The 23,407-nt window shown below is 36.3% G+C and overlaps 1 protein-coding gene across 5 annotated transcripts in view; it reads right to left on the bottom strand.

The window, feature by feature from the left end:
• Positions 1-10,835: 10,835 nt before the first annotated feature.
• The window catches only part of LOC131033225 (exonuclease 1), a 200,388-nt gene continuing 187,816 nt past the window's right edge, over positions 10,836-23,407 (bottom strand). For all 5 annotated transcript variants that reach the window (XM_059209863.1, XM_059209864.1, XM_059209865.1 and 2 more), the window contains exons 14-15: positions 11,270-11,492; positions 10,836-11,139 (exon numbers count right to left, since the gene is read on the bottom strand). In XM_059209863.1, the coding sequence (XP_059065846.1) occupies positions 11,046-11,139; positions 11,270-11,492 (317 nt within the window). In that variant the 3' untranslated portion in view covers positions 10,836-11,045. The remainder of the gene's footprint in view (positions 11,140-11,269; positions 11,493-23,407) is intronic.

The raw sequence follows: 23,407 nt of genomic DNA, 5'->3' as shown, positions 1-23,407 counted from the left end.
TGAGAAGAGATGCCAGATGTATGATATGAGGATTTTCAGGAGTCCCCACATTGTACTCTTTGGTTTCCTCGATGAGAATTGTTGATCGTTCCTGTTGTGTATTATCAGGGAGAATGTCAAACCCTTCATCTTCAAGCGCCTCAGAGAGGTTTTCACCATTGGATACGCTCTTTCTTTTTATTTTTGTCGGATCAAACAGTGCCACAGTGTGGTTTTCACTGGAAGATCCATGTTTTAGTGTTATATTTTTGCAGCTGAAAGGTTTGGCATCCGCCCCGAAGTATGTTGTGCTATTAAGTTCAATGGCGAATCCAGCTTTGTGATCCCCGCTTGGTAGGTTATCCCTTAATTCCAAAAAGTCAATGATAGCCTCATCGTTTTGGAAGAAGTCAAGACATGGGGGATTTGGTTGGTTCCATTCGATGAGTTCAGGGTGGATAATGGGCATTACTTCATTGATTAGGTTAAGTGTGTTAGATATATCAGTGAGGGTTAAGACATTATGGTGAAGGTCATTAATGGTACTCTCCCTGTCAGAATCAGGCGTAGGATGAAACGTAGGGTCTGTGGAAGACGTTTCCAGCTCAGGAACCCAAGTGGTCTTTATCTGTGCTTCTCCGTAAACAGGGATATCTTTGCGTGGTGGAGGTGGTGATGTGTCTTCCTCATCTGAAGTGTTAAGTTGTACAGAATCAAATTCCCACTCATGTGAGTCAGTCTCTGAATCACTTTCCAGCATCCGATTACTATACCATACTGGGATGTCCTTTGAGTTAAATACCACAGGTGTGATTGGTTGATGTACCTTTGTAATGATCGGTGCTGCAGGGCGATTGAGGGGGATCAAAGAATCTGTTATAGGGAGTATTGGTAATATTGATTCTGTTGCTTCTGCTGGGACTGCTGGTGCTGATACAGTTACTGCTGCTAATGGTGCGACTGATGAGATGACGAGTTCGTTTGATGGGATGAGTGGCATTGGTGATAGTTGTGTTGGAGTTTTGAGCCTCAGTGGGGCTGTTGGGATGGTGCTTGAGGGTGCTTTGATTATGAAAGGTGCCCGCTTTGCAGTAGGTGGACAAAATGGTTTGCTGGGTTTTCCTTTGAACTTGAGTTTAGGAAAGATCTCTTTTTCAAAGCCGAGGCCTGTATTACCCTTGGGCTTGAATTCCGGCAGCAGGGGTTCATGTCGTCCTTGTTTGCAATATCCCAAAGCACTTTGACCATTATACCCCATTCTTTGCATAATGAGGAGACCTTTGCCATACTGTTCTATAGGAAGTGTAACTCGTGGTTTATCAGTGGTGATGGGATCTTTATAGATCCATTCCGCCAGGTCCTCATCTTGTGTTTCTTCCTCTTGACTCTTTCCAAGGATGAAAGGCGTCAAAGCACATGCAGGTGTGATTAGTGGTTGCTGGAGTAACTGCTGTGGTTTACCATGTGTTCTAGGAGAAGTGGGCATTTGTCCCACACAAAAGAGTTGACTCAAGTTGTATTCCCCGGACCTTCCTCTGCTATTTTCATCTTAAGCTTTTCTTGCTTCGGTATAGTGGTGTTTGAACTGGCAAGAGAGGCTGGACTTATATATGATGTGGAGGAAATGGCTTCTCTATTATTAGGAACAGTAATCTCTGGTTGATGGCTGATATTATGGCAAAATGCAAAGGGATTTGCATCGCCCAGAATTGTGATCTCTACACCATTATGTGGGAACTTGATACATTGATGGTAGGTAGATGGCACAGCTTGCATGGCATGTATCCAAGGTCTTCCTGACAATAGATTGTATGGCAGAGGAAGGTCCAGAACCTGACAAATGATGTGCTTGACCACGGGGCCCACTCGGATTGGTAGTACCACAGCTCCTTTGGATGAACGCTCTGCATCGTCATAAGCTTTGATTGTGATCTTCTGATGAGGATCCACTGATTCGACCGCATATCCCAATGTTGTGACCAACTGCAGTGTGCAAATATTTAGGCCTGCTCCATTATCGATCAAGACTCGCTTGATCCTATGTTGGTTAATAAATCCTTCGATGTGGAGTGAGGCATTATGTGGTTGTTGGAAGGAAGAGTTGTCACTTTCAAAAAAAGTGAGACAAGGTGATGACTTTAGACTTCCAACCATGGCTTGAAATTGGTCCGTATTTAGATTTGCGGGGACTGACGCTTCTTGGAGTGCTTGATCCAAGATAGTTTTATGAGATGGCGATAGACGCAAAAGCTCTAAAATGGATATAAGTGCAGGGGTTTTGTCTAATTGTTCCACAAGATTGTACTGCTTTGGGATGGAGGTGGTGCCTTGTGGAGCTGCCTTTATGGTAACTTTGCCGCAACGCGTAACAACATTGCAATTTGAGTTGGGATTTTTGAAGGTTATAGTTGCAACTTGTTCATTGGCATCATACAGATGATTTACAGTGTAATTATATGCAGCCTGTGTATAATCAGTGGTATCAGTGCCTCGCCTGGAAGTGGAAGGATCCCTTTGATCTTGTGATGGAAGTGGATTTTTGAACATCAAATGATCATTATTGGTTGTTTTGGGGTTATGTCCTTCAATTTCAATTTCTCCTCGATCAATAAGATCCTGAATGAGATCTTTCAATCGGTGACAATTACTTGTCTTGTGCCCTCTTCCTTGATGGAATTCACAGTGTTCAGTATCTCTCCACCATGCCGGTTTGACTTGAGGCTCATAGTTTGATAGCTTAGGTAGAGTGATCAAATTTTGAGAGAGGAGTTGTCGCAATACTATTTCAATGGGTTCCCCTAAGGGAGTGTATGTGCGTTTCTATTTTTGCTGACGAGGTCTAGGTTCATCGTGAGATGTGATGCGACCTTGATTAGAAGGAACATGTGTGTTGTTTTGAGGTGGAGGATTTTGTCCTGCAAACCGAACCACAGGTTGTGCGTTTTGGATAGTCCTGGCATCCACAACCCCATCGTTGACGATATTCTTGTTTTTATTCCAGAAGATTGGTTTATCACTATTGAAGCGCGGGCGAGGACCATCTTTCGGTTCATTAAAGATTTTGATGAGTCCTTTCTTGATGAGTGCTCGTTCACATTTTAAACCCTTGGTGATCATATCATTAAAAGAGTCTGTGTCTTTGACATCCAGGTGAAATTCCATTTCTTCGTTTAAGTTGGAAATGAATATTTCCACTAGTTCTCGTTCAGGTAACTGAAGAGAACGTCTGCTAGACATTTGACGCCATCGTTGCAGGAATACTAAGAATTGCTCACCTGGTTTTTGTTTGGTGTTGCATAGATCAGCCATGGTGACATCGCGTTCAATGTTATGAGAGTAATGAGCTAGGAACTTCTGGATGAGTTCCTCAAATGTTCTAATGCCACCTGGTAGTCGGGAAAACCATGATGTGGTTGTTCCTCCCAAGCTTTGGGGAAAAAGGCGCATTAGGTAGGTGTCTTCATATGCCACTTCAAGACAAGCGGAATGAAATTCTCTGACATGATCACGAGGATCTCCATTTCCTCTATATTTTTCGAATTTGGGTGTTTCGAATCCTCGAGGAAATGGTGGCATGTAAAGATTCCTATCAAAAGGATAGGGACAGATGTCATTGAGTGAGAATTGGTTAGTCTTGACACCACTATGAAGCTGTTGGGTGAGATTCTCGACTTGTTGCCGCAACATCTCCATTTCATTTGGAGGAGGAGGTGGTGGGTTACCTCGAGGAATGTTATATCTGATGGGATCTCTACCTCTTTCCTCTTCATGGCGACTTTGTCTTTCTGATGCTTGTCTTAATTGGGCAAGATCAAAGTCAGAGGGGAGTTTTGCCCCTTCTTGAGCGAGTCTTAAGAAGTGAGCATCTGCATTGCTCCTAAGTATTTCGTCAAAAAGTCTGTTAAAGAGAGGGTTATGCTGAGCCCTTTCTATTGTTGCAGGAGTGGGAGTACTTGGATTTTCATCATCTGCATTTCCTCCAAGTGCTTCTTGAAATTCATTGAGATTTTCCTCTTCTTCTTCTCTTTCTATTTCTTGTTGCCTTGACTGTGATCGGGTTTGAGCCATTTTGCTTGCAAGCTTTTGTTGAAGTTGATTGAAAATAATGATGAGTTTTTAATGAAATGAAAGGTTGATGGTTGGTGAATTGTGTTGCACGTGGATCTCTAGCACTTTTAAGGTGTATGTAACCAAAATTCCTTCTTTGAATTGCTTGTTTGTTTGATAAGTTTTGATGTGATAAGGTGTAGAGAAATCTGAGATGTGTTACAGATTTAACTACCTAGTAATGAGAGGATTCACTCATGAACTAGTTTTAACCTGCGTAGATGTGTTTCTTAGGATGAGCTTATCCTAGATGTAGAAACAATCTAAAAAGTGATGTGATGTGTTTGATTTCAAGCAATATCTAAAAGAGAACTTTAGGACAAGAACCTCTTAATGTTTTGAGAGTTGGGACGGATTGATGATGAAGTGATGATGTATGAGTGAGATGATGGATGAAAATGTTTTCAACTTCAATAAAAACTCTGTGTCAAAAATGGGACAAACTCTACCTCTTCCCTTTCAGGTGTTGGAGGTATTTCTCGAGCTGTGTTGTAGGTGATGCAGACGTTTGGGAAGAAATTGGGATTAATCTTTCCTCCTTGATTTTTGTGATAACTCAGAGCTCTATATTGCATAAAAGCTCTGCAGTTCAGTGATTCTGAATCAAATTCGTTTGTTTTACCGTGAAGGTATAGACGCATGCGATGTAGAAAGACTCTATGGGAGACAAAGATTAGGCGATTGATATAGAAGAATTTCCTCTTTTTGATCAAATCCTTTGAGCTCAATGGTCTTCTTTTCAAGTTGATATTCTGATGACAATTCTTCTTTCGCAAGATGTGAAGAATGGTCATAAAATTTTTGACTCTTTTGTTGTTTGCACTTTGTTTTTGATGTTTTTGGTTGTTTTTGAAAGATGTTTGGTTGGATGAATACTTTGTTTTTGGGATTGATTTTTTGATTTGATGTTTCTTTGACAAGAAAACAAAGCAAGCACACAAACACAAGAATGTTGCCCCAAAGGCACAAATGAGTATGGGTCTAGATCAACCCAATCCTTGGACTTGTATATGACCCTTCCTTTAGATATATTTTAAGGTGTATTTCCAAAGCCTGAAGTCGGCTCAATTTGCACTAGGTCTTTAAATGAACACACTTCAAACACTTTTTATCCCTAAGGTCAAATGGCCAGTTGTGATAAATTTAGCCCACATCTTGATATTTCTTCGACTTTGGTACTACATACCTTATGAATCCCGTCGTGGCAGGTAAGGATGTGATATACTAAGTCTTGCACGAGCATAACAAATAGATGATCCCTATGATGGGGGAGTCACCACTTTTATCAAGCCACAAGTGACTTTTCAAAAAGCTATGTTTCTACTCAAGGAAATATGTATGGTGAGTATCTTGGGAGCAAAACCATCTATGCTCTTCCACTAAATTATATTGCAAATATCCTCAATCAATAGAACGGGTGGGCTACTACTTAAAGGTGTTTAGTCATGTTCGATATTTTTGGACATAAGTTCATTCTGCAGTGACTCACTTAAGAGCCTTGTAACTGGTGGTGGGGCCCATTTGTCCTTTCGGCCAGTTACACTGTAGGAACAGCTATACCCAAGGCTACAGCTTTCGCTCTCACCTGATTTCTATAGCGGCTCGAAGGATTTACCGCTCGAAGTCGTTTCCAAGAGTATCGATCCCTTGGCAGGCCTTTCTTAAAAAGATAAAATTTTGAGTGTTACTAACACTTTTCTCTTGCACCTAGGACCACGAAAGCCGAGGGAGAGGATAGTGTGTGTTAGAGGTAGGACCACTCGACTGACTTTTTGCACAAGTGTGCCAAGTACGAAAGACACTTGTTCTTTTTAATCCACCATTACAAATGTGATCTAACTATTTGGAGATGTTGCTCCAACAGCCATGGTGTTCTTTTTAACTTCAAAGGCAATGTGTTTTGTAACCTAGAATTCGGAAATCCTGGTCAACTTAAAGAAAAACATGTTTGCTTGAAGTAAAATTTGTTTTTGCAAAAATCAAAACAAGTGGATTGTTCTTTATATTTGCCCAAAAATTGAAGTGTGGCTTGTGATTTTTAAGTTTGATGTAAGAAAGAAAATTTGTTTTGTTGATTTTAAGCACCAAAACAAAATGTATCCCTAACTTGCAATGAAAGCAAAATTTTGAAGTTTGTTGTTTTTTTTTTTTACTTTGCAATAAAGAAAGATGAATTTTCTTTTTAAGCACCAAAAAACAAGTTTGAGGTTCATTTTATGCACTCTAAAATAAAATGTGAGGTTTATTTTAACTTGTGCAAGAAGGAAAAATGGATTCTTTTTAACCAACTTTTGTTGAAAGAAAGTAAAAAAGAAACTTTTAAAGCATTTAAACTAACTCCTTCCCCTGCACAAAAAGATTAGAACCTGCATAAAAGACAATTAGTTAGAAAAATCCGCATGTTTTGGTGGGCTTCTACAAGCCTAATTTTTATTTTTTTTGGTTACAAGGTGATTTGTACATCGTTCTGTTACAATAGCGCTAGTCTGCGTTTGAACAGAGGCGCTATTTAACACAAACGCACTAAAAGAAAGGGAAAGACAGAGAAGGGAAAAGCGCTGAAACAAGGTGAATAGCACCAAAACAATGTCAAACGCGCCAAAACAATGTCAAAAGTGCAACCTGTGTGACATTTTCAACATTCAAACATGTTATTGGTTAAAAAAAAAAGTTGATCTTTGTGGTGTTTGGATTCACGTCAGGTTCACCAAATGATGCTCTGCAAAAAGGATTAGAAAATCTGTTTGATGGCAACACACACAAGAGCACAAGAAACAAACGTTAGTGTTAGCAACAAAAGATTATCCTAAACAGGCATATCAAGAGAGATATTAAGCATGAAATAGAAAGCATATAAACATAGAATAAAATAGCTAATCAAGATGTTCATAGTTGCTCCTCCCTTGTTCCTCTCCTCTCCAAGTCCCAAATGAATGTAGCTCTCAGCTTTTAGCACTAGCCATGGATGCCATATGGAGATTCAAGATAGTTGAATATGATAAGCAAATCCTATGCAAGTGTAGATAGTGATGCAATGAGAAAGCTCTATGCTAATACCAGTATAACAACAATACTCTAATGCTTCTTTTTTTGCTTGAGGAGAAGGGTTCTATTTATAGAAGAAATGGGGAAATGAAGGGTTAAGATTGAATGGTTTAATCAAGAGCCAAGTTTGAAAGTTGGGGATCCATGTGCACAATTGGCACCAATAAAATGGTGACAAGTGTCAACATAAGATTGGGTTGAGAGAAGAGGTTGGAGGCATTAAAGGCCTGAGAAGACCTCATGGTTATCTAGAGGCTAAGGGTCAAGTCCAAATTAAGATTACCCACTGGATTAAGAGTTAATCCAAGGATAAACCTTTGTGCAAATGTTTAAGAGATAATCATGGTCAAAGCATTAATGGCCTGATGAGACCTTTGGGTTGGGTAGAGGTTGAGTCAAAACAAATGTTTTAACCATGTGGGAGGGTTTGAGGTAACCATTAATGGTTATTGGAGACTTTGGGGATTAAGTGGTTGAAGGTTGAAAGCCTTCAATGGTTATCAAAGACTTTGAGCCATTTAGTGGTTGAAGGTTGAAAGCCTTTAATGGTTATCAAAGACTTTGAGCCATTTAGTGGTTGAAGGTTGAAAACCTTTAATGGTTATCAAAGACTTTGAGGGTTTGAGAAGTGACTTCCCTTTTGCTTAGGAATGTGACAAAGTTTAGAGAAGGGGTTAGGTTATTTAGAAGTGATTAGAAAATTCTAGAAGGGGTTTAGGCATGCAAGTGGATTTTGTAGGAAAATGCAAGTGGGAGAAATTTTGGTATTTTCAATTAAAATAAAATCATTTATTTCAATTAAATGGTGTAATTTGCATTTGGATAAATATTCAAATAAATATTAATTTATTTAAATGAGAAAAATGAAGATAAAGCATTAAAATGCTTGAAGACTTTGAGGGAAACCATTAAAGGCTTGAAGACTTTAAGGAAAACCATTAAAGTCTTAAGAAGACTATAGAAGGAAGCCATCAAGTTTGAAGACTTTAAAGCCATCAAATTTGAATACTTTAAGGGAAACCATTAAAGGTTTCAAGTGGGTGAGGATAAATAGGATTTTAAATAAATAATTTATTTAAAATAGTTGTGCAACTTGCATTTGTAGAAAAATACAAGTGGGTGGAGGACAAAGGTGATTTAAATAAATGTTAATTTATTTAAATGTGAGAGGTGGGATTTTGAGGGATTTAAATAAATATTAATTTATTTAAATGTGAGAAAGGATTTAATTAAACAAATATGATTTATTTATTTAATTAATGGTCTGAATTTGGTTAAGTGAATTAAATCAAATAAATTGAATAATTTATTTAATTAATAGGAGAAGAGGGTTAAGATGAATTAATTAAATATTAATTTAATTAATTCATTAATTGATGGTTAAATAATCAAATAAATACTAAGTATTCATTTAATTAAGTGGACAGATTTATGTGACTACAGATTGAATTAAAAAACTACGTACAAAGTGGTGGCAATTTACAAGCACAAAATAATAGATGTTACAAATGAATCATTGAATATGTTTTATTACGGCTAGATAAGGGGTGTGGAAGGGTTTGTGAGAACTTTAAATTAGTTTAGTTTTCATATCATTAAGTGTTCTTTTTTAACTACAAAAATGTTTGCTTGTCGTTTGGGTCATTTGGTTGTCCTCGAGATGGTAAAGGGATGTTTTAGACATCTTGGCCACATAGAGGATGGCCAAGTATCTCACAACATTTCATTTTGATTGCTATCATTTCTAGATATCTCAGAGTAGTGAGGAATTTTGGTGCAACCAAGAGACGTCCCTTGCCATCCCATTGTCTCAAAAACACAACATACAGGATAGACGTCCCTCAACCAACCCAAAGACGATAAACATCTCGAGGACATTTGCTATTGATTGCTATCATTTCTCGAACATCTTGAAGTTTTCCCTTTGATTGTTGTGGACAAACACAGGACAACCAAACATCCCTTGAACTTTTCCCTTTGATTGTTGTCTTTTTAAAACATCTCAAAGTTTTGAGGAATTTTGGTTACAACCAAGGGATGTCCCTTGCCATCTCATTGTCCTAAAAAATGTTGTGGGGTACAACAACAATGGCTCAAAGGATGAGGACACATCCTCATGGAATATATAGAATATATGGTATTCCCAAGTGGTGGGGCAAGCAAGTTGAAAGCCACATTTTGGATTTGCACCCCTAGTTTTTGTAAATGAACAATAGTAACAATCATGCATTTTTTAGCTTTTAAGAATGCTCCTCTTAGCTAAGTAAAAGGCATATTATTTCAATTCATTAGTTTTACTATATGGAGTGCAACCTTTACATTATCAATAAATCTTTCCTTGAACATAATTCAGGAGAACATGTATGGTATTTCAAAGAATTATGGGGCATGACTAGGCATAATATGAATCTAAGAGGGGAACGAATCTTACTATTTGCTTATGAGGCACTTACTCAATTGCATTTTTTTTTTCGCTAATTCTTATATATGATTAGAAAAAGCTTGAGTTGCCAATCTTGGTACAAGTTTGAGGTTCAAGTATGGCAATATGACATTATTATTTTCTTTCACTGTGAGTATGAGTTTTTATGTATATAATTGAATATATATTTAAATTTTAAGAACAATAATACTCATAATTGCCAATAAACAAAGTATTTAAATACTACATAATTTGCAAAAAAAGAGACTCGTAAAATTCATGATTTAATAGATTGTCAAATGCAACACAATGAAAATTACGATCAATATTCAATAAACTTCATATTTTTCTTCATCAAGAGAATCAAAGTCAACATTTGGTTCAATTTCATTTGAACCACAATGAGTTACAATGCCACTTCCACTAGCCATGCCATATGTAGAAGCTGCCTCATCTAAAAGAGATTTTTGGCAAGTTGTGTAACAATAAAATCTGAGTCAACACACTAAAGAGTTAATCGCAACTCCTCATCACACCCTCATTGTAACCAAGACTTTCATGTGACAAGAGATCCCGATAACTAGTGTTGGATTGGGAGTGGAGACCACAATAGGGTTAAGGGGCCCAAACTAAGACCTTTGAAACCACACAAACCTTCATGATGCACGTCATTTTCACAATTTTATCACATAAGGGTGAAATTAGGTATTTAAAACTTTTTGTTTATAAAATGTTTCTAGAAAATGATTTTTCTTCTTTTTCTTTTGAGCAGCCCTTGGGTCTCCATAGGCTTCACCTAAATCTGCCCTAGGTTCCCTGTGGGTCCATCACAAAACGTGGACCCTAGGAAAACTCCAAGCCATCATAGACACAACCTGGTCCAAATTGGACCCATACAAGTGCGGGGCCCTGCAACATAGGAGAAACATATAAAGACATTGTAATATTTTCACTTCCGAATTTAAATATTAAAAAGATAAATCAACAAAAGCACAGTTGTTCCCTTAAAAAGTTTGCAAAATTATTCAATTAAAATGCCATAAATACTCATTAATGAATAGAAATGCCATTTCGTGTGCTGAATTGTTCGGAAAAAGTTCATTTTTTCCAGCTTAGACAGCCAGCACATTATAGCTGCTTGGATGGGGAAGGGATACCACCTAAAGAACAACATGCCAGCTGTTTACATTGAGTCCACAATTCAGTGGGCAATTTTATGTTTTATTAGGATGAAACTAGCAAAACTCTGTAGCACCCATATCTGGAATAAAAATGAAAAAAAGGAATACAACTTCCATGAGAAATTTTAGTGTTTTATTGATAAGGACAAAAAGCAAAGAGTTTTAGTGATACATGCAAGGCTTACACCTCAATGAATGAAAAATGTAATGGACTTCAACCATGTAAATCAGGTAGAAACAGAAAATGCACAGTGCATCTGCCATGCTGTTAAGCTTTAAGGCATTCGTCTGCAATCAAATGTCTAGACAGATCATGTGTGGCTAACTTGCTGGCTTCTATTTTTATTTGACTTGTAAGCAAATTTGCTAAAATCTACTTGCGAATCGCTAGTCTGATCAAGATCCCTGCATTAAAGGAAACACTAATCAAAAGTTTATCATGAAAAAATTGAAACATATCAATTACCATCAAAAGATTGTTAAGCACAAAGAGCTTTATCGACTAGAAATGTCAACTCCACCAGTTATTCCTTACCTAACTGATTTTGAAGTTGTTGCAGACTTTGAAGGAGCACGGAGACCACTAGCACGAGCACGACCAGTAGTGTATCTAAATGAAGAAATGGTAGAGGCAATTCTTTCCATTGACTGTTCTGCTATGTCTGAATATTGTTCAATATGTGAGATGTTACATGCAAACTTTTCTTGTTGCACGGTACTACTAATTAGGTCACTTCTGAAAATGGGAACATGCTTTCCTGTTTGACAAAAGCACTGTGCATGGTCAGGCTTATGATAACATATTTATAAATGCATTTCATAAAGCATCAGCATTAATGGTTTCATATCAGAGGTTCCCTGACATCAATTTTCTATCTAAAAAATTCTAACTAAAATATATACAATGAGATCATTGACCAAGGCACATTAAAGACTACAATATAAAATCAGTTCTACAATGATCAAGTATAAATAAATAAGAATACATATTCAACCATACATGGCCATAAAAAATTAAAGGCTTCCAGGAGCAAACTAGGCTGGTACCACAAATAGCTCCTCACAATCAAACAAACACAAATCTTCAAGTATTTTTCCGTATTGTACAAAGTTGCTGATTTGAGTTTGGATTCAGGTTCAGTTTGTGGATTTGGGAAAAAAAAAAGTTGGGGTTGCATTCATTTTGGTTTCGTCGGTAAAAAAAAAAAAAAAAAAATTATAAATATTGCATATTTGTAGTCTAAAAACAAGAATTAAGTTCAGAATACTGCATAACATCATATAATGAGCAAAACCACCATACAAATTTAAAATACCACTCCAATATTAGTTAGTCAAACTTCAATGTCATAATAGATATGCATAATTTAATGGTAAAATAAAAAACAAAAAAAATAATATTATTAAAAAAGTCAGACATGATTAATAAGATTTGTGTGGTCCCATCATATGTGACAAACATGATTAAATGTTTTCATTTCATTTATTTATTTATGCACAACAGTTAAAAAAGGACAGTTTATTTAACACATTTGAACATTTTTGCAATAGCTCTATTTCCAATGATGGCATGGACGTCCATGTATTCCGAAGCAAAGGCCTGTACCAACATCCACATATATTGTAACTCAACTAGGAATCCTTTAAAGCATCAAAAACATGCTGGATTGCAGACCTCCTATGGGTGACTTCACCAGTTAGCACTGCCATTCCTCCATGAAAGAGCTCCAGCTGTTCATGAAAGTAGACAATCCCTTTGTTGATCTAACAACCAACAGCTTCCAGGATATTCATGACTGTTATGATTCCATGCACAAATGCCTCCAAATACAGTTTAAAAAGTTACAGAAAGCTCAAATGACAAAATAAAAATAAAATGGTCAATTTTCTGAACATGTTTGCACTGGCTGGTGACAAACTTGCCCAAGTTTATTCCAGACGAACACAGAGGGAGAATGCTGGCTCCAGAAAATTTTCCCAGCCAGATTGACCTGGACCTAGATCCAAGGTCTGTCGTCAAAATACACAAGGACACACTCTCAATGCTCCCATTTTATTATCTTAACAGTCCTTGATAGATACTAAGATACTTTATACATTTTGTATCTTTTTTTTCATTTTATTTTATTGTTCAATATTTATCCTAAGTTGCCAGTTTTGATATGAATCCTGGTTCGGGTTTGTTGATCCAGCAAATTTTTTTGGTTGGTTGAGTTCGTTAGTGCAAACATGATGTAAAAAACATTAATACATATTTATGCAGTCTAAAAACAGGAATTAGATTTAAAATACCACATAGCATCTTAAAACAATAAAAACAACATAAACTCAATTGTCATTTAAAACATAAATGATAAATATTATAAATATTCATTGTTCAAACTCATTCAATATTAAAATAATAATATCAATTTCAACAATTAATTTTTAGCATCAAATGAGTTTTTGAAACATCAATATCATTATCACTGTTGACATTAAATGATGTAAGAATATTTTAAGAGCCATAAGCAGCGCCACTGTCACTTTCTCTAAAAGTGTGCTTGCTTTCAAACTCCTCAAGTGCAACAAGTTGGGAAGTGGAAGGATCCAAATTAGTATGCTCTAAATTACAACTTTGTGTCCCCTTCCATGTAGTCATCTTGTTTGTGCAAAAGGAGGCCCAAGTTGGAATGTACATACACTAAGTTCTTTCCTCTTTTAGGGTGTCATTTGTTACACTTTATTGAGTGGATGAAAAAGTATTGTTGGTTGAAAATTTTGTACACTTGGGGAAATATACAAAATTGTGGTTTCAACCACAGCACACGAGTAAAAACTCTCCTAATTAAGGGAAGACTCCCTCTATCTAACTACAACTTTGAAAATAAAATAGAATGGGACAGCAATCTTTCTTCTTTTTTCAACAAAGACAATATCATTTTCTCTTCACAGAAAAGAATAGCGATTGAATATAAAAAACAGTAACCACTTTCAAGTGAAATGAGAGAAAGGAAATGAAGTTTCCTGAAAGCGCAAAGACTTCCCTCACTTCCTTCAGGACGGGACCCGTCACTTCCTTCAGGACGGGACAACAATATCAAGCTCAAAGACTTGATTATGTGAAGTCCTATCTACCCTTTGCTATACTAAATTTTACAACGAATAAAAGATAACAGCTCAAAGATTGGAATAATATATTCTTTCAACACAAAGACAAGAACTAATGCAAGCTCAAAGACTTGCTGCTATTTCTTATCAAACAGTAATTTTTCCTCAAGAATAGACGCAAGCTCAAAGACTTGCTGCTCCTTCTAGAGACTTTCCTATTTTAATTAATCTTCTCTACTTGCAGCTCAAAGACTTCAAATCATATTAGACTAAGCTCCTTTAGAAACACTTTGCATGGAAGAAATAAAAAGATTCAAACTCAAACATGTAGCTCAAAGACTCAAAACTTGAGTAATCCTTCTTTATTATTCTTCAAAAACTTTCAATCCACATACATAAGCTCAAAGACTTTTTGTTGTAAATTTGGCAGAGTTTTTGCTTGCTTTCCAAAAGATATATATTACAATAGACCCCTCAAGTATTTATAGAAGAGGAGCCTTGAAAAAAAGGTAAGAAGATCATAACTAACTTGAGAGATTCTCTCAACCTCCAAGACTTATTCAATAACTAACTAAAACTTCATTAACTAACTTAGACTTATTCCAACTACAGTCCTAATTGGACACAACTTGTAGCTGCTTTACATGTAATTACAAAAGTGCAAGTAATGTGTAACTTGCATTTTACAAAAAATACTTTTACATGTAACTTGTCAAAACAAAATTACAAATGCATAACTAAAAGTATTCCATGTGTCTAAAGACACGAATCTAATTGCATCATCCTTTGTCTGTGATGATCTTCATGTCATTTCAAGATGCTAGAACTTGAAGTATTCTGGATTGGTAAAGACATCTTGAACCGGAACGGGAACTTGCATCCTTATCTTCTTGCTTGGGGTAGTACTGGCTTTTCAAGAGGAAAAGGGCGGCCTTCATCTTTTTATGTCATGACCATCTTTGTCTTGAAAGCATTTTATGCTCTCAACCATGAATTGTTGTTGTATCTCTTTTTTGTATCATCCTTCATTCTTGAAATCTTCTTGCAAAATAAGGCCCATGCCTTAATCCATTGATTTGGTAAATTGTGTGTGCAAACCGGACTGACAAGGGAAGGGATAAATTGATGCGAAAATGGGCTCACAAGTGAATTTCGGGTTTTCAAAGCTGCATTACATGTGTGGGAAAAACAAGAGCATTAACTTGCAATTGTGGAGACCAAACATGCAACTTCATATGTGTAATGGGTAAACGCAAGTTTGCACTTGTAATTGGACCTTTAGAACTCATTTTCAAGTGTTTTTTGAGTGCATTTTGGACCAATTTCGGGTTCTAGATGGTTGACCGCAGGTAGACTTTAAATGGGGAAAATGAATGAAGGTGTGAAATGAGTGGATGAAATGGTATGCACAGATGATGGAAATGAATATGAAAAGATTTTGGGAAGATCATCTTCAAGAAAATGGGAAGAACTTTCAACAAGTAATCCGGTTCTAAAAACCCGATTATGAAAGGATTGGTATTTATCATCTTTGCAACTTGGAATTTCAACAAAAGATGGTTAAATCTTTTATCCGTAAGGGAAGAACAATTATTTTCATCCAACTTGTAATCGGAATTTAAAATCCCGAATACAAGTAAAGAGGGAAAATGGGGAAGAACAATGCAATTCTAAAATTGCTATCAAAGGGGAAAATCTCTCTCACAAAAACCGATTTTTGGGGAAGAACCAACCATTTACAAATTTACAACTAGAAAGGAAAAACAAGAAAACAAGAAAACAAGAAAAATGAAACAAGAAGAAAATAAATCTTACCTTGCTTCAATCTGAAAATGCCTCTCCAAAAGATGATCAATCTTTGAAATAAAGAAGAATATCTCTTAAAAAGAAATTAACCGTATTCCAAAACCCTAGCCACGTTTTTGAAAAAATGCCCAAAACTGAAAAACATGGCAGCAAATGCATGAGAAATGGCATGGAAAATGGCCAAGACTCTTTCTAACCTCAATACCTTAGCATACCAAGCCAAAACGATTCATAACATTGCTGATTCGTGGCATTCCAAATGGCAAAAAAAAAGTGGTTTTTTGAAAAAACGTGGCTGCTGTTATAAAGCTAAAAACCAGCAATCTTAACCTCCATGTGGCGTGAAAGGTGTTTGAAAATGCATAAAAATAGGGAGGAATCTAAAACGCCTTCTATCTCCCAAAAAATCTCCACAAAAATTTGCCTAAAATCCTAAAAAAAAAAACGTTTTTCCTTACAATTCGGGTTTTTTGGAACAAATAGCAAGTTTAAAATGCATGAAACAATGAAAATCGGGTTTTTTGGAGGATATAACAAATTTAAAATTTCACTTTTTCAACATGTTAGGCAAAATCGGGATTTTTTGGCCAAATAGCAAGTTTAAAATGTCAAAAATGCACTTTATGAGCAAAATCGGGTTTTTTAGACCAAAGTGCAAGTTTTAAATTGTCACTTTTTCACTAACAAGGCAAAATCGAGATTTTTGGAGAGAGAAGCAAGTTTTATGCACTTGTAAAAGGGAAATAAAACCCCTACAACAAGTTATAACTTACTTGCACATATGTAATAGGAGTTTAAAATCCCTATTACATGTAAAAACCATTAAAGTAGGGGTTTTTGAAGAGAACTACAAGTTTACTTGTAATTTAGCCAAAAAAATCCCTATTTTAACTAAACAAGACCAAAAACAATAAAAATAATAAAAACAACAAAGGAGAAATTTAAAACAAATTACAAGTAACATCTTTTAAATAAAAGTGCACATGTAATAAGCCAAAAATTCCCCTACAAAGACCAAAACAATGAATATCATTAAAATTTGCAGTTTGAAGAAAATTCTCCACCTGCAGTCGGAATTTTAAAACCCGATTTTGAAGGAAAGACATAGCAAACCAACCCAGAATTTGACAAAATTCGAAACGTAGTTTGAGGATGGACTGAGGATTAAGCCAGTCCAAGGATTAGTCGAATTTGTGCCTCGGGAAGCGTGTCATAGAGTAAAAAATTTCATTTTTTTAACCAAAAATTTCATGTAATGGTCCTTCATTTTTGAAAACAAAAATGAGGACAACAAGTATGTGCTCTGATTCCTCTCAAATGTGGATGAACTAGCAACCTATGAAGACCAAGTATACAGGAATAGTTCTACACTAAAATAAAAAACTTAAAAAACTACAAATGAAACTTTGAATGAATGAGTTTTAATGACGTCCATGAGACCATCAGTCTATGAGACCAAAAGCAGCATCAGTAACAATTTTCAGATTCTTTTCATTATCAGCTCTTCTGTTGGGGATCTTGATCAAGAAGCACATGGTTTTGTGAGGTCTTGTCTCCTCAAATAGCTCATTTAGGCTGCTCACCTTCATATTGTGTACATCTATCCTTAAATGCAGCACACTCAAAGATGAAGTGCCATTCAATTTTCACCACCCTTTATTGCAAAAAAGACAAGTTCTTTCCTCCCATTCCTCTTTAGGGACTGTCCATCTACCCATCTTGCATCTAAGATGGTGGGACCCAGTTCTAATTTGAGCAACTAGAAGTCTAGCCATTCCTTTGATTGCTGCTCTTAAGTAGTCTTTTTCATCTTGTTCGCCCAAAACTCTTTGATATAATGCACCAATTTTCAACCGACTTGCTTTGTCCACATGGCAGTTCTAAATTTTTCAAAAACAAACTTGATTTATCTCTGTCCCACCTGCTGATCCATTTGTTGTTCTACTTCATCCAAGCCTTCTTTCTACGTTTTATTTCCTCCTCGACAAATTTTTTTGAGCCAGCATTGATTATCCATGTTTTCAAGTTTTTTTAAATAACTTAGCAAACAAACCATTGTCGAGGCCTCCATTGGGAACATTCCCGCTTCTGCTAAAATAATCTCATAAGGAATTGTTGACTTGACTTTGAGACTGCTAATTATTAGATGCTTTTGGATTCTTTCTAATTGTCTCTATAATGTCCCCTTCCTAAGGCAAATGACTTCTAGCAAGGTTAGCCTATTGACTTCCGTAGGCTAATGCAGTGGATAGGGGACTGATTCAATGAGGGTAGGTGACTTTAGACAAATCTATGGGGCATTTCAAGAGCTCAAAGCTAGATTCCTTCTTTTAGGAAGGGCTCCAATTTTTTAGGGAGGCACTGACAAATCACCCGGAGATCACCCAAAGCCTATGGAGCATAGCAGGAGACCCTATGAGCATTCTCAGCTATTCAAGGATTGTCTCCTATTTTTTAGGAGTGGACTGGTAGTTCGCCTGTTGACCTTCCAAGGGTTGAGGAGATTGGCAAGGAGCTAGAGGAACAATTTCAGGTGATCAGAGATAGTTCCCCGTTTTTAGGGGAAACTGGCAATTGGCCTGCTACACCAAACATCACACCCGAGGACCAGTGGCTTCAACAGATTTTAGTTGGAGGTGATTGGGTGTTGGTTCCAAAAATAAATTTGGAATATTAAAGTAATAACTTTAATATTTCAATTTAATTAAATAATGTGCCTTTTAATAAAGTCATTTATATTATAATAATAAAGTGGTCTAATGAAGGGGACCACCTTGGGGGCCGTGCTTCCTAGTAAGCACAAGGTTGTTTTAAAGCATATTTTAATAAAACAAAATATTAATGCCTATGAAAGGGTTCGAACCTATTTGAGAAGCATCTCTTAAAGCGCAAGTAAAAAAATATTATAAAAGATGCCAAAGAAACCCTAGAAAGGGTACATGCAAGTTAAGGGAAGAATAAAGTAACAATGAAAGGATCCATTCTTCATTCTTGGCATTTGGAAAATTGGAGAGTTTCGCTTCTTGTGGAGACAACTGTTACAGAAGCAGCAATCAGACTTTTGGGAACGAAAATTCTCAGAAGGTAGAGTGCCTTAGTGTGAAACTATCACCCAAGGGGATTCTTATAGGCTTTCATCAACAAGGTTACAGGAAGAATTCATTTTAAGATTGTTGGTGAAGAGAAATCAGAGATCAGCACAAGTTGTGAGAAGATTTGAAGTGGAAAATCACAGAACGAGGTTTGTCTCAACATTTTCATCAGCAATCATCAACATTCCCAGCCAACCGTATCTTTCTTTGTGCCCTAGCAGAAAAACCCTAGTTGGATGTGGGACTTTAGACAAGAAAAGTGGCTGATCAGACCTTCAAATCAGTCTAATACCACAGATAAGACCCAAGGGAGGCAGATTTTGGTGATTTATCAAGCTTGATATATGTTGTCGTTCTATGTACCCTTCATCTGAATTTGATTGAAAAAGTCCTCCTGTGTTCAACTTTCAAGTTTTAAAGTTTTGCATCAAGTGTCTTGATCTGAGTCCTTGAACTTTTCTTAGAAAAGTTCGCATTGGTTTAGTAGAGTTCATAGAGGTTCAGTGAGGTTCACCAGGTTCAAACAGTTCAATCAAGTACGAAGATGCAGGTTCAACAATCCAGTTCAAAAGAGTGGCAGTGCATTTTAGATTTTGCATCAAAATTTTCAACTAGATTCAAAAAGGTTCAGGTTGGTTCAATGGTTCAAGAAAGTTCAACTATTTTTAGAACTTCAACAAATTTTAATGATCAATGTTTTGAAGGCACAAGTTCAATCTCAGAGGTTCAAAGTTGTAAGCTTGGGCTCTCAGTTCACAAGCTTTCAAAGGTATAGTTCAGTTTGTGGATTCAAAAGTCAAACCAATTTAAAGGCTCCTATATTGAATTTGATGTGCAATCGGAAAGTGGATAATGGATTTTGAAGACCCTTGTGATCAGAAGTTTACCATACTGGTATTCTAGGAATCAAAAGATTGGGCCTGACTTGAAATTCTCAAACTCGAAACATCAGTGACTCCCTGCATTCGCAAGATACATTGAGAATGAAATCATTTGTAGTGTCCAAGTAACTTGTTCTCTAATTAGATTCGGTTGGTGACTTACTGTTTACTACCATTGGTTGTGTGCTGCTTGTGAGAGAAGTTACCATCGAGCTCATATGATAAGATGAAAGGTATAGGAATAGATCATTGTGTTAGGATTTTGATAATGAGCTCATGAAGGATAAGATTGTTGAGTTTTTCAAATCTGCATGGAAATATTTGCTTCCCTGTATGTCAACCCATATGAATGGATTCAACAATATCCATTCGATGTTCATATTCACAGGATTGAATATGAGGCCATTGTTAAAGAAAGTTATGATGCAGAGTGTTTGAGAGCAAAAGATGTGAAAGTCACTGAGAACATTATTTTGGCAAGTCTGATTTTATGACAGGCATATAGACCCTCACATAGTAGCAAATATTTTTCGACTTAGACATTATTTTTGAAATCACTCCAGTCAGAATTCAGAAAACTAGGTTTTGGCCAACATATCCAAAATTGAGAAAGATCCAACGGTGGAAAAAAAAGTTACCACCTCCGCACCGAGACATACTTTGACTGTCATAAATTTATTTTTAGTTCGCCCAACATAAAGAGTTTTTCATTTTGGGTTGATACAGAGTGTTATGACAAAGTGCCACATGTCTAGATATTGTTACACGTGTCATTTATTTGCTAATCTACATCATTGTAAACTTTTAAATCAAAGTTTATAAAGATAGGAAATGCAAAAAAAGGAAACAAAACATTGGGAATGAATGAAGAATTAAAAATATTTTCAAGAATCAGTTATCTTCAAAACTGAAAAGTTACGCTAACTGAAAGCAGCGGGGCACAAAACATTATTTATTGGAAGATTTTGAGAGGAGAGGGGTGCTAATTCTTTGTTGGAGAAGTCTGTGTGCTGCTGACAGGGAAGAGGTTTTTTCTGAGTTATTAATTGTAGCAGGGGGCATGTTTTCTTTTCCTACAATTGTAATGTATAGAACTTGAGTCTTTGAACTCATTTTGATATTGAAGGAATGGAGAAGGCATTCAGGAGTCTTTGAATTCTTTATTGTTGTCTTCAGATTTTATTGAGCTTTGTCTCATTAATATTATTTTTCAATACCATTCTTGTCATGACAAGCTGTAGATGTGATTAATTCTGGAATTTTGTTTTCAGATTGAGTTACCTCTTGGGAAGGATATGTGCTCCTACCTCTTTAGTTATTTTCTATGGGTGTTGGGAATATGAACTATGTTTTCTTTTTCCTACATTCACTTTATTTAGTATTCAGTCCTCTTCACATTTACTTCATGATTATGAGTAGGTGTTAGTGCCTTTAGTTGCTTTCCGGTTAAAAGCAAATGTGTGGTTTAAAACCAATTAATTTATTGAACAGCTGACCGGGGAGCTGTACCCTGTAAAATTCAGAGGAAGATTATCAATCCCATGATAATCGATCCAACTGTTAGTGTTTTTTGTCTTTTATTCTGGGCATTGGGAGTTAATTTGCATATTCATTTTTGAAGGACAAATCTATTTACTAACAATATATGACAAGTATGTTGTCCTAGTTTAATATTAGACATGTAGCTAATTTTCTTGGGATGTAATTGATTTATTTGATGCAAATTAATATTAAGAAAGTTGTCTTTTGCTGCACTTCTAACGGAACTGTAATTTTCCAGCATATCTCCTTGTTCACATTCATTTATATTGTCAAAACTCAAGCAAAACCCCAAAAAGAAAAAATCAGAGATTTGGAAAAAAAGCACTTTCAACAAAATCAAAAACTGCACAAAACGCAAAAAAATCAGGAAATCAAAAAGCTTCCCGAAAAAATCAGAACTTGCAATTTTAGATCTAGGGGTGGATCATCGTAGTCTCCATTTGTAATTTTGACATGCTGCTTCCCAAAACCTCGCAACCGTAAAGGACAATTGGCGTAACCAGCAAGCTGAAGAGGGTTTTCTTGGTTTTCCAATCCCATAATTCTGCTTTCTTACATCTATTTTGAAAGAGATAAGAAGCCTTCCACCCTCCTTGAATCCTTTTTGACCTACAAGTTTTCCAACTGAGCTTATTGTGGAAATCAATTCCCAAGTACTTGTATTCTTCCACTATCTCTAACGGGCAGCCTTCAAACATGAAAGTTATTTGCTGTTTCTTTCTTTTCAAAGAGAAGATCATGAATTTAGTCTTGTTGGTGTTGACTTGCATTCCAACCTCTCGGCAAAAAAGTTCAAGTGCCTTCAAATGCTCTACCAAATCATTTGTAGTTTTGGCAATTAGTATAAGATCATTTGCATGTAAGAGTGACTTCACAACATAACCCTACGAGCTGAATGCCTTCCCCCATAGTTTTGTTTAGCCACTCCTCAATTTTATAAATATAAAGGCCAAACAAAGTGGGAGAAAAAGGATATCCCTATTTAATACCAATATCGCTGCCAAAGCAATCAAACATTCCTTCCTTTGTTCTAATTTTAGCCCTAACTTGATCATAAAATTCATGCATTGTAGCCGTAAGCTCATTTCGAATTCCATGTTCCTCCATTTTACTCCAAAGTTTGTCCCTAGTAATTGTGTCAAAGGCTTTCTTGAAATCCACGAAGCAACAAAAAGCTTCTTTACCTTGGGAGTCCCAAACTTTCTCAATAAAGTGTCTAAGGGTGATGTAGTGGTCAATGGTGGAGTGCTTTGGTTTAAAACTTGCCCGTCCTTTCGCTCTTTTTCTTTCTTGTTTTGCCCAACTGTTGATACTAGGCTCTATCATGCTCCCAAAAATGTTTCCAAGAAGTTGATTGATCATAAAGGTACGATAATTAGAAGGATTATTAATGTCCCCACTTTTGTGCAAAGGAATCACTCCACTTGTTGTCCACTTAGTCGGGAAACTGCATTGAGTGACTTTATTAAAGATATTATTGATGTGAGGAGCAAGGAGCTCTATTCCCCATTTTAAAAATTCAGCCTACAACCCGTCAATGTCCTATGCTTTATCACTTGTCAATTTTCTAATACCTTGCTTGACATCTTCCTCCAAGAAGAGCTCTTTTGAATCATTAATTAAAGGCAGTTTGTCTTTAGAGTTCATTCATAGAGGAGCCTAACATACTCTAGTCAATGAGTATCCATTATATTGTTTTCTCTCTTGTTGTAGCTCCCTCCAAAAGCCTTTGGGGTTGTGCTTACCCAAAGAAATTAATTCCTTACTTCTAGCCATCACATAGTTTTCTTTTTTCAATTTTATCAAATTCACATACTTTATTTTGATTTCCCTGTTTAATTCATTATCTTTAAAAAATCTTCTTGCTGCCTTGCATTGTTCATCAAACCATGGGTTAGCACGAAAAGAGTTTTAAGTCCCCTTCTTAGGCTGAGATTTTTGCACATCTTTAGTGCCTTACAAATTATTGGGATCAACTTATTGCTGCAGATGAAGTCTTTATTTTCATTGTTTTCCTTGTCAGATATGTTGTTTTCTGTTATCTGAAGTTGCTGTTCAAGAGCAGCAATAAAAAGCCCCTAGTTTTCCTGATTCACAAGGATTTTACCTTGTAAATGCACATTTCTATGTTTGTGCACGGTCTGTCCTGCATGCTGGTTGTTTCTCCCAATAGGACAGCGCACAAGGTTCAACTCATCCCAATAGGACAGCGCACAAGTTTGAACTCATCCCAATAGGACAGCCCACAAGTTTGAACTCCAG

The sequence above is a fragment of the Cryptomeria japonica genome, chromosome 8 (genome assembly GCF_030272615.1).
Source record: "Cryptomeria japonica chromosome 8, Sugi_1.0, whole genome shotgun sequence".
Taxonomy (NCBI): domain Eukaryota; kingdom Viridiplantae; phylum Streptophyta; class Pinopsida; order Cupressales; family Cupressaceae; genus Cryptomeria; species Cryptomeria japonica.
Note: the sequence above shows the minus strand (reverse complement) of the source record. Positions and strands in the feature narration are given on the sequence as shown.